Below are 12,329 nucleotides of genomic sequence, written 5' to 3'. Positions count from 1 at the left end.
ACAAGCTCCAATGGTTAGATAGATGGCAGAGAAGAGTGAGAGTGGCCCAGCTGAGCACAAGGAACACCAAAAAATACTACTTAAAAATGATCTTTCTAAATGCTGGTTGCCCACTTTGTAACTTTCTCTTCTGAGTTCCCTCCTCCCACCCCCAAACTTTCCCACTATCCATGTTTTCTGATGGGACAAATAAAAGCATGAAATAGATTGAAGCAAATAAGGGAGAGTCTACTCTACTCTGGTAATGCCAGGCTAGTCTCACCAGAAGACACTTGCTGTTTCATGTTTCATAGGCATTGGAAGAATCTGAATAGTCGATTTCCTGCATATCAATGTTTCCCAGCATTTAGGGCTTCTCTCATTCCACTTAGGGGTGAGCTACAGCTCTTGGTCAGTGAATCAACCCTCAGTGGGAAAATTCAGCCTATTAAGGTTTTCTCTTGGCTCCCATGTTTCCTAATCACTACCATTCTCTACTGTCTTCAAAGTCTCAATTTTTTTCTCCTGGGGAACGACTTTGCTTTCTCCAACCAGTGAAAACTGGAAGGTGCTCTAGACCAAAGCCCCCACAGTCTGTTTAGCTGTCAGATCCCCTATCCTCACTGGCTACTGGATGGGTGGGAAGCACTGTGGGGGGGGTGTTACTTTTTTTTTTTCATGTTTGAGTTGTTCTCCGAAGGGTCTCTAAGGCCCTTTGAGGATATTAGTTAAAACAAACTAAACAACCCAAACCAATCCTTTCACTAACTTCAGCAAAGACTGCTGCTTTTACATTCCTTAGTGTCTTTTCTCTCTCTGTTACTGGGACCCCTCCGGCCAAGGACACTGTGTGAGGTAGAAGGGGAGGAAAAAAGTTTTTAAATTGGAGTATTCTTAGTAACTGACATAGACAGACTGGGGTAGGCTGACCAGCAGAGTTCTCAGGAATGCAGGAAGATCCCTAGGGCCCTGTCAGCTCAGTCATGTGACTGGTTTATTTATTTTCACCACAAACAAACATGAGTGCTGCCTTTCTAAGCAGTTCCCTGGGGAAGACAACTCAATCTTTCCAATATTGTAGCCATTGTTTCCAGAAAGTCCAGAATTCCTTTTTGAGAACTGTTCTCAGAACCAGGTATGAGCCACTCAAGAAAATCAGTCTTGATTTTGATCCATCCTGGATTTTCCGAGAAAATTACAATTTCAAAGGTGATTATCTGTGATAATGTGATGGTAACTGAGGAATTCTTCTGTCAAGTCAAATGTTTCAATATTAGGTTTAAAATATGGTCCCAAAGAATCCTGTTGGCAGCTTAGCAGGAGTAACTAAGTTGGAGTTATGATACTTAATATGTTGATTAATTAATTTAAATTTAAACTATTACTAAGCAGTTTAATTGTACTGATATTCAATGTTAAGTTTCAAATAAGGCATTTGCCAAGAAGAGCAAATAATGTCACTGTATTCACGGTCAGTATTGGTAAATGGAAAGAAAGCAGGGTTTGGCATCAGAGGAACTGTATTTGAATTTCAATTCTGCAAGATATGGGCATTTGTGAACTGGAGCAGACCACTTAGCCTCTGGGCCTTAGTTTCTTTATTTGTAAAGTAAGGGGATTAGACATGATGACTACTGATGAATCTTCCAGTTCTAATCCAACACACATGCTATGATTTAACACCTAATAATAACTAATATTACCAAAATAAACCAAATAGAAATAAGATTTAGATATTTTAAATAGGTTTTTATTGGTGTCTATTTTTATATCACCTTAATTTCCTCCAGTATTTCTCTACTTTCCATAGAGTCATCCTATATATGACAAATATAAAAACCCACATAAAAAAAGGAGGTACTTTGCACAAATATAGCTAGTGGAAGAATTCTTAACTAAACAAGGAAGAGAGATCATTTGAAATAATTTTAAAAGATAAGGTTGATAATTTTGATTACATTATATTGAAACATTTTTGGTTTTTTATTTTTTTTAGTTAATAAAAATTGATTTTTTCTCCCCATTCCTCTACCATTGAAAAAAGAGAAAAAAACAAATATTCATGACTAAGTAAAACAAATTACCTCATTGGATGTGTCCAAATATGTGTTTATTAATGTTCTTTTCTTACTTTACATCACTCACTTTCCAATGATTTCTCCTATTCCATATATGCATATACATACACCCGTATAAAACATACGTATCTGAACACAGAACTCTCTATAAACACATGTCTGCACACATGTTTTATATGTATACACACGTGTACATGTATGTGCACACACAACACAATACATGTATATGTAAATTCTGCACTCAGTCTATTATATCTCTGTCAAGAGGTAGGCAGCATGTTTCAGCATTCATTCTCTGGAATGATGGCTAGTCATTACACGGCTCAGGGTTCTTATGACCAAAGCTTTGCATAAAATCGATGTAGTTAGAGTTAGAAGAAAAATAGTTAATTGGCAGAAAGTCTTTACAGCAAATATTTAGAATAAGAACCTTATATACAATAAATAGCAAATTGAGAAACTATGTAAGAGCAAGAATCATGCCTCATTAGGTAAAAGGTTAAAGGATTTGAATAGGTTTTGGAAATGTAAACTACTGACAAGCACCTGAAAGAATTGTTCCAAATCACACAAATTAAAACGACTCTGAGGCTTTACCTCAGGGCCATTGAAACAACAAAGAGAGTAAAAGACAAAAAGAATTAAATTGAGGAGGGTAAATGGGAAGACAGGCAACCTTATGTGCTATTGATAGAGCCATTCCTGACAACAATTTAGAATTAGACTAAAAAAACCCCACTATACTCTCTGATCTAATAATACCACAGTAGACATATATGACCAAGAAGTCAATGACAGGGAAAATTTTCATATGTGTCTATATATGTACACACACACACACTCTTCCAGGACCTTTCCTGGAGTGATACCAGAAACTCAAAAATGTAACTTCCTGGGAAAATAACTTCTTTCTTATATTGGAGGTCAATCTCCTCTCATCTCAGAGGCAATGTGGTATGGTGGAAAAAAACACTGAACTGGGATTCAGAAGACAAGTTATAATGTTGACTCAACTATTTAGCTAACTGTGTGACCTTGGGCTAGTCATTTAACCTCTCTGGGCTTCAGTTTCCCCATTTGTAAAATAGGAATCCATACTTTCTTTATCTCATAGGGCTATTGTGAGAATGAAATGAAATAAAAAAAAAACAAACCATTATATATATATCTGAAAGGAAATATTATTATTACTCCTACTCCTATTATTTCTACTCAGAGGGCTCTGAGACCATAGCTTTTAGCAGGCATGAGTGCTTCACATCTAGGTGATATCTTCCTTTCCCCCACATAGTGAGACAACAGTGACTTCCTGTTTCTCTCCCTGTGAGGGGCATTTTCCATCTCCTCTTCAAAAGAAAACACACACACACACACACACACACACACACACGCACACGAAACTCCTCTGCATGAGGAAGCAGGAAACCAGTGTTATTGTCACTTTGGACTGAACCTCTGGGACTGACAAGAAGGGCACAAAGGGTCCAGAAAGTGGGGATGTTGAAGGGACCCAGACCCTGGAAGCTCCCTTGAGTATTCCTGTTGGTCTGAATCCAAAAGGGCTGTGGAGAGAACCTAAGAGCAGTATCTGCCTCCTCACCCTATCACAGATTTGGGTGAACAAGGTAGGGGGTGAGCCCACCTGGCTGCCTGGGATGGAGTCTGTGGCCTTGTACAGCTTCCAGGCCACTGAAAACGATGAGCTGGCCTTTAACAAAGGCGATACCCTGAAGGTAAGGCAGCACTTGGGACTGAGGGTGGTGGCTTAGGAGTTTTTGGATTCCCACAGGGGAGATGCTTAGGAACTGGGGCAGAGCTTCCAGAACATAATTGAGACCTTGAGAACTTGGGGACATTTGGATATTGAACACTGCGTTGACATACAGTACAGTGAAAGGAGCCCTGAGTGTAGTCAGGATGCATAGGTCCTGGTACTAACTCTATTGCTAACTGGCCATGAGATCTCCTGTAAGTTATACTCCCTGGATGTCTATGGCTTCATCTATCACAGGATAGGATTGAACAAGATGGCACCTGCGGTACTTTCCACTTCGGAAATTTCTGTGAATCTATGACTGGTTGGAGAAAGGAGTTACCACTGAACTAGGGTGTATTATCAGGAGAGACCTTAGAGCCCATCCACTCCAATACCTTCATTTTACAGATGAGGAAACTGAGGCCTAGGGAAGCAAAGTGATTTGCCCAAAGTCCCCTGAGAAGTAAGTGGCAGGCATTGAAATATTCTCCAGGCCTTAAACTGGAGGGAGGCATATGTCTTCCCTGTTAGAATTTCAGCTCCTTGAGAGCAGAGACTGTAATTTTGCTATGTGTATTCTTGTGCTAAACACGGTGCTTTGCAGGTAGTATAAGCACTTAATAAACGTTTCATTCATTGGGGTACTTTTGGTAAGACAGATGCTAAGAACTGTTGTTCAGTCGTTTCAGTCATGTCCAACTCAGACTTTTCTTGGCAAAGATATAAACCTGGTTTGTCATTTCCTTCTCCAGCTTATTTTACAGATGAGTCAACTGAGGCAAACAGGGTTAAGTGAATTCTCCAGGGTCACATAGCTAGGAAGTGTCTGAGGCCAGGTTTGAACTCAGGAAGATAAGTTTTCCTGATTCCAAGCCCAGTGCTCTATCCTCTGCACACCTTAGATGCCCCTGCTAAGAACTAAGACCTAAGTACTAGGTTTAGGCTTTGGGATGCTGTGGAGGATAGGAGTTACATTTCAGAGACAGACAGACTCAAAGATTAGGTTCTGCCCCCAGACTCAGGAGCATCTGGGCCAACCTTGGCTGAACTGCCCAAATGTATATCTCTGTTCATGCTGCTGTAACCACTGCTGACTTCTCTGCCATTTTTTTTAAAGCAATTGGGATTAAGTAACTTGCTCAAGGTTACACGGCCAGGTGCTTCTGGGTGGGTGCTAAGTGTCTGGGCCCGGATTCGATCCCCAGGTCATCCCGACACTGGGGCCGGTGCTCTTACTCGCTGTGCTACCTGGCCTCCCCTTTCTCTGCCATTTTTGACCCCATTTGCTTTGCAATTCTTAAAGTGTATATAAATGCTAGCTATTACTGCTGCACATGCCTGGGACCAGGGTCAATGCTCAGAAATTCGAGCTAGTACTTTCTTTTGTCTTGGCTCTCACAAGCCTTGCAAATGGACTTTGGCCAAAAAGAAATTCAATTTTGGCCATAATTTTAATATGGAGCAGAGATTTTCATTCCTTAGTGAGAGAGAAAGTTAATTTTTTCTGGAAGGGGGAGCGTAGTGACTTATAATTGCACTGAGTAAATGGTCACTGACTGGGGTTGAGAACCTTTCCTGAGAGCAAAGTTTTATAAAGTTTGACAAGGACCTTTTAGCTAAGAAAGAAAGGCTTTATTTTCAAAACTCTGACTTGCTTGGTTCTTGTAAGATCATAAATTGAGTTAGGAAGGATCTCAGAAGTCGTTTAGTGTAAACCCTTCTTTTCATAGATGAGGAAACTGAGGGCCAGAAAAATCAAGTGACTTGCCCAAGGCCACAAAGGTAGTACTAGTAGCAGAATCAGGATCTGAACCCCCTTCCTGGCTCTCCAGGTCCCACACTTTCTCCACTAAGCTTCTCTGCTCTGCCTCCAGCTCTGGTTTCCTTTTCTATGATCTTCTGCCCATGCCTCCCATCAGATACCCCAGGCTGGGAGAGTTGAACTTTTCAGGTAAGGTTTAGATGTGATGACCTCTGAGGTCCCTTTTCACTCTGAGATTCTATGGTTTTAGAATGGCTTCTCCCATTAGGTCTGTGTTCAACACCTAGAAAACCTCTTTGGGGAAAACATTTGGGAAAAGCTCTTCCCAAATGGGGTCTGCTGTGAACATAAAGAGACAGACAGGAAAGGAAACTGCATGGCTTCCCACAACTTGGTAAATTGGAGCAAAAGTTAATTTAGAACTTTTTCGTTTCTGGTTAGGTGGAAATTCCCCTCCAGTCTTGCCTACTTTGCCACATGAAACAACAGCTCTGTGGGTGGCACTTCTAGGCCACACCTGTGTGCATGAATGCACACATTCAGACAAATAGAGACACACAATCTTGTAAGCATGCAGCATAAGAATTTTAGAGTTGGGGTCTCAACAGTCCTTTAGTACAACTCATACCGCAAATGAGTCCTCATGACAACCTGACAATTGGGTATTAAACCTTTGTCTAAGGCTTTCCATGAGGAAGAGCACACTATTACCCGAGGCAACTTGTTTTCTTTTGGGATGTCTAATTTTTAGGAAGCATTTCCTCACATGGAGCCTAAAAATTTTTTGTTTGTTTCAATTTTCACTCATTGCTACTGGTTCTATTATTTGGAGCAAAACAGGTCTAGGCTCCATATCACATTCAAACATTTGAAGGCAGCCGTGATGAACTCAGAGCCAGCTACAAAGATATATGGATGGAGTGTTGAGCCTGGAGTCAGAAAGACCTGAGTTCAAACCAGGCCTCAGATACTTACTAGCTGTAGGATCCTGGGCAAGTCACTTAACCTCTGTTTGCCTGAATCCACTGGAGAAGGAAATGGCAAGCCACTCCACTATCTTTGTCAAGAAAATCCTATGGACTGTATGGTCCACGGGGTCACAAAGATTCAGACACGACTGAACAGCAAACATCTATAATCATGATCTCCTTTAGTCTTTTCTTCTCCAGGCTAAACATTCCTAATTTCTTCAACTGATCAGACATAGATATACACAGACTGGTGTACATACATACACATATTGACACCTATAGATACAAATAAACAGTATGTATCACACATATACAAACATCCATGCCCTCCCTTTCCCCAACATGTAGCACATGATCCAACACACTCAACATAAGACATATAAAGTTTGCCCTGCTGAACCCCCACATAAACACACATATTCTCATATTATTTTTAGCGAAGTTCTCAAAGACTAATTAATGCTCTGTTGTACTTTACAATGACTACTTCTCTCCACCCCCTTGTCCCTTTCAGTTCCTGTTTGCCTAAACCTGTCAGCAGAACAATGGAAAATCCATCTGTGAACAAACAAGGCTCTGGCCTTGCTCAGAGAGATGGGTCGCTTCCTCTCGGTGACCTGCTGGCTTTATGTTGCTCATGAGCAGGGACTTCAATGCCCAGATTTATTCCACAGCTGTGGCCCAGTCCTGGCTTCTAACTAGGGTTAAAGAGAGTGTGGATAGAATGCTGAGCCAGGAGCCATAGAGTTCTGAGTATGAATCTTGCCTCTAATGCTTACTAGCTGTGTGACCCTGAACAAATCACTTAACTTCTCTGAACCTGAGCTTCCTTTCCTATCTGTAAAAGGGGAATAATAATACTGAACAAGCTTGTTATGAAGCTCAAATAATACAAACTTTGAAGTGTTATATAAATTCAATAGAAAACTATTATGTACCGGGCACTAAAAATACAAAGACAAAAGAAACAGTTCCTGTCCCCAGGGGTTTATATTCTGCTGGGAGGTAGGGGAAGATATACATTTGGGGTTCGCATGTTTTGAAAGAAATGTGAGATGAGCAGATTTAGAGCCATCTCTATTCCAAATGTGCATACTCTCTTTGTCTGAACTGTGATAGAGCCTTGCTAGCTTGTATTGGACTGGGCAGCCACAGCCAGACACTTTGTACCTTGACCCTGACATAATGATGTTGTTTTGGTCTTCAAGAACCAAGAACAATCAACCAACCAGGGGCAGTATACATTTTCAAGCTACAGGGAACCGCTATCAATTGGGAAAGATCAGAAAAAGCCTTATAAGATGTAGTACTTAAGTCAACTCTTAAATGAAGCTAGGGATTTTCAGAGGCAGGGGTGAGTTGGCAATGGATTACAGTTTGTAAGACATGGGCAAAGGCACAATGACAAGAGATGGAAACATCATCTATAAGGAAAAAGCAGGTTATAGAGAAACTAATGGGGAGAAATGGGAAAGATGGCTATAAAATATATTGTTGCTGTCTTTTGTTTTTAACATCACTTATATTTTTCAATATTTTTTCCTTCCTACTCCCTTCAGGGAACCATCTTTTTAAATTTAAATTTAATTAACAATTTTAATAGTGTTTCATTTTTTCCAATTACATTAAAGACAAATTTTAACATTCATTTTTTTAAATTTTGAGTTTCAAATTCTCTCCCTCCCTCACCTAGAACCATCTTTTATAACAAAGAATTTTTATTTTTAAATTTTATTTTAAACTTAAAATGCTAAAATTTAAATAGAAAATAAGAAAAGAAAAAAAGCATTGCCATGTAAAGAATTTTTAAAAGAGGTGGAAAGGGGCAGCTAGATGGCACAGTGAATAGAATGCCAGGCCTGGAGTCAGGAAGACTACTCTTCCTGAGTTCAAATCTGACCTTGAACACTTATTTACTATCTATGTGACCCTGGGCAAGTCATTTAACCTTATTAGCCTCAGTTCCTCATCTGTAAAATCATCTGGAGAAGGAAATGGCAAAAAGAGGGAGAAAAACAGTTCAGCAAAACTAATTAACCCACCATCAGTCTGAGATTTCGTAGATAGAGTTCTACACCCGCAATCCCCCCACCTCTTCAAAGATGGGAGGGAGGTATTTTCTAATATGGTGCTTGTCTTTGGGGACAAGCTCAGTCATCATAATTTGACAGTATTTTATTTCAATTTTTTTTGTTGTCATTGTTCTTTCTGTTCTCATTGCTGTAGACTTTGTATATACAGTTTCCCTGCCTCTGTAGGGATCAATCCATTCAAGCTTCCCCAGCTTCTCTGTATTCACCATAATCATCATTTCTTAACAGCAACAGTAGTATTTCAATGCATTCATGAGTTGTAAAGTGGTTAGTCATTCCCTAGTTGATGGGCACCTGCTTTGTTCCCATTTCTTTGTAACAAAAAGTGCCACTAATAATTATTTTGGTGAAGATAGCACCTTTCTTTTTGACATTGACCTCTTTGGGGGTAAATATCAGAGAAATCTCTGGGAGAAAGGGTATGTTTTTTTTTTTACTCATTTTCTTTGCATAATTCTGAATTGCTTTCTAGAATGGTTGAACCAATTCACAGCTATGTGAAGGATTTTAAAAGTCAAACAGAGGCATTTATGCTTGATCCTAGGAGCAACAGGGAGCCACTGGAACTTTTTGAGCAATCTAGCAACATGGTTAGGCTAGTGTTTCAGGAATATCAACTTGGTAGCTATCTGGAGGCTGAATTGGAGAAGGGAGAGGCTGGAATCTGGAAGTCTAATTAGGAAGCTATTGCAATAGTCTGGGAGAGAAGTGAGGAGGACCTGAACTAGGGTGGTGGCCATAAGAAAAGACAGAAGGGGAGAGATTTAAGATATGTTGTGGAGGTACTTTAGACAACACTACTCACCATTTCTCAAACCCTTCCTCTCCCCCCACAATCCAACCTGTTGCCAAGGCCTGTTGATTTCACCTTTGTGACATCTCTCAAATCCAAGCATTCTCTCCCCTGATACATGCTTGGACTATTGCACTAGCCTCCTCGTGGGTTTCCTGGTCTCAAGTATCTTCTCACTCCAGTTCACCCTCCAAAATGATTTTCCTAAGGTGTGGGAGTGAATAGGGCACTAGGCTTAGATTTAGGATGATCTGAGTCCAAATTTGACCTCTGACACTTACCGGCTTTGTGGCTCTGGGCAGATCATCTAACTTCTGTCTGTTTCAGTCTCTTCATTATAGCACCTACCTGCCAGGGTTGTTTTGAGGATCAAATGAAATAATATTTGCAATGTGCTTAGCACAAGGCCTGGCATATTATAGGTGATTGATAAATATTTATTTCCTTCCTTTTTTCTGTCCTGAACCTGTGATTTCGGTGATCTAGGGAATTCCTGAGACTTAACCCCAGGTCTGCTTGACACACTCCTCCCCCCCCCTCCAAGGCCAGTTCTCTATCACTGATGTCTCTCTTTTGAATTGGGTCCAAACAAACAATGGATTCAAAGAAAACATAGATACCCACGCAGGAATGAGAATGATTAGAGCGCAAGGTTAATATCGTGATAGAGAGACTTGAAAAGACTTGCTGTTCAAATAGCCAAGGGGAGAGGAAGAAGTGTGAGATGCTTAAGACCAATAGAAAGATAAAAATAACAGGGAGAAAGACTCAGCCTGGACCAGTGAAGAAGCAAATTAGAACTAAAAAGAGAATCCAGACTCCTCAGAAGGTCAGGCAGGAAGAAACAGAAGTCTGATGAAGAGATGTTATATCTAAGCTGACTTTTCTGATGTCTGAAAATGGATGACATCCTGGTGGCTGGACAGAGATTCCTTTTAGAGGAATTTCAATAAGGCTTGTCTCCTCACCTGGACCCATTTGGATTCTGTGACTATTCTGTTTAACTGGAATTGCAGACCAAGGAGTTTCTTTTGCTTTCGAAGAAAATGGCTTGAGAGTATGCTGCCAAATGGCTTTCATGGGGAAAGCAGAAATGACCAGGAAGAGAGGGAAAGGGAGATGAATGATAATAGGGGTAGAAACTGCATTCCAGAGGCTCTCATCACAGAAAGAGCTCCAAGCTTGGGGGTTTGGAAGAGGGGATGAATGGCATAATGGTCAAGAACAGACAAGACCACCACTAAAGGACTGGGAGGTCTGACCTCAGCCTACTGTGGTGAGAATCCTGGTTCTTTGTTTATCACACAACTGGAGCCCTATGAACAAAAGATACAACTGAATCTGACAGGTATTTATGAAAGGCAACCTGGCCTGGTGGATAGAGAACTGGGCCCAGATTAAAATGTAACTGGTAAATGTTTAACAAAATAAGCAAAAATACAATATAACATAGACAAAGTTAATTTGTGGTTTTCTAAGTTAGTCTGTCGCCCACAGGAATCTATTCCTATTGACTTTGACACCCTTTCTTGAAACTCTTAAAGACTCTTAAGTGGCAGAGAAGGTGCTGATTTACATTAGGAGAGGAAGTTTCTTCACCAGGGAATTCCCTATACCAGTGAAAACACAGGTCAAGTCCCTATCGCCTACCTTGTCTCAGCCACAGATGGTGCTGAAAACACAAAAAACAAACCACTGGAGATAAAGCCAGAAAAAAAAAAGAAAAGAAACCCCCACACACAGCAAAACAAACTTTACCGCGGGCTTGTGAGATGAGCAATTCATCAAGGCTATTTGGGAATTTATAGTCCTCAGTGATGACGTGAGGGAAGAAAACAGTGCTCTTGCCCCATTTCTGGGTTTTGAGTTGCTCATGCAGAAGAACTGGTGATCTTCCTTCCCCCTCCCTTAGACTGGTTTCATGGCATGCATCAGTATACATTTCCAGTAGGCCCTGGCCTATGGCTAGAGCTGTGACTGGTTTTATGGCCCAGCTTACAGATAGGATTAGGATTAATGTATATCCTGGGTTAATGGCTCTGTAGTCAGCCATTGATTAGGTGATGGAACTGGGGATGTATTTCTGGAGGAAAGAAAAAGATTCTGGAAGGTAATAGCCAGGAGAGTATTGAAGTCAAAGATTGTTAAATTTTCAGTGTAAGCATTTGCACCTTGGAATCGCAATCAGTACGAGTAAGGGTCTTGATTTATTGTTTTGTTGATTGTCTAGACGTAAGAAAGTGTTAATTATTAATAGTTAACAATAATTAAACTTAAAAGTGTGTGGCTATATTCTTCTCCTGCTCCCTCAGTCCATTTGTTAAACATTTACCAGCACACTCCTGGTGACCCAAAAGTTATCTTCAAGTGTTTCATGGTTATCATGAGGCAGAATAAGATTTTTTTCTGCTTGGCCTCATAAGGCAAAACAGTATAGGCATGGCAGAGGTAGGTTTTGGTTCAGTGTAAGGCCAGTTTTCTGAACAACTCAAAGCAGAATAGGCTGCTTCATGAGAGAATAGGTTCTCCATCACTGTGGGTCTAAATTGGAGGCTGGAGAACCATTTGGAGATATTATAAAGGGAAGTCTTTACTTTAGCAAGCCTATACTGAACATCTGCTATATGCTAGGTCTTAGGGTTACAGAGGATTAAAAACAGCCTTTCCCCTTATCAATGTTACATTTTATTAGAGAGAAACAATGAATACACAGATAAATAAATGCAAAATATATAGAAAGTAAATAAATAATTGGAAATAAATAATGGAAGCATAATGGGAGTTGAACTGACCCTTGAATGAATTTCAGCATGAAAGGGGAGGAATGGAGGGAGAAAACTCCAGGTCTATGCAAAGGTGTGGAGGTGGGAATAGAATGTAAGCTGCCTAGCACAGGT

At 40.4% G+C, this 12,329-nt stretch overlaps 1 protein-coding gene across 1 annotated transcript in view; it reads left to right on the top strand.

Annotated features, from left to right (window-relative positions):
* The first annotated feature begins 3,459 nt into the window (after positions 1 to 3,459).
* The window catches only part of GRAP (GRB2 related adaptor protein), a 59,362-nt gene continuing 50,492 nt past the window's right edge, over positions 3,460 to 12,329 (top strand). The window contains exon 1 of the mRNA XM_069085196.1: positions 3,460 to 3,790. Coding sequence (XP_068941297.1) covers positions 3,713 to 3,790 — 78 coding nt within the window. The 5' untranslated portion in view covers positions 3,460 to 3,712. The remainder of the gene's footprint in view (positions 3,791 to 12,329) is intronic.

This window comes from Petaurus breviceps, unplaced genomic scaffold, assembly GCF_028583685.1.
Source record: "Petaurus breviceps papuanus isolate PSGF00001 unplaced genomic scaffold, PetGlider_PUasm1.0 175, whole genome shotgun sequence".
Classification (NCBI taxonomy): domain Eukaryota; kingdom Metazoa; phylum Chordata; class Mammalia; order Diprotodontia; family Petauridae; genus Petaurus; species Petaurus breviceps.
Note: the sequence above shows the minus strand (reverse complement) of the source record. Positions and strands in the feature narration are given on the sequence as shown.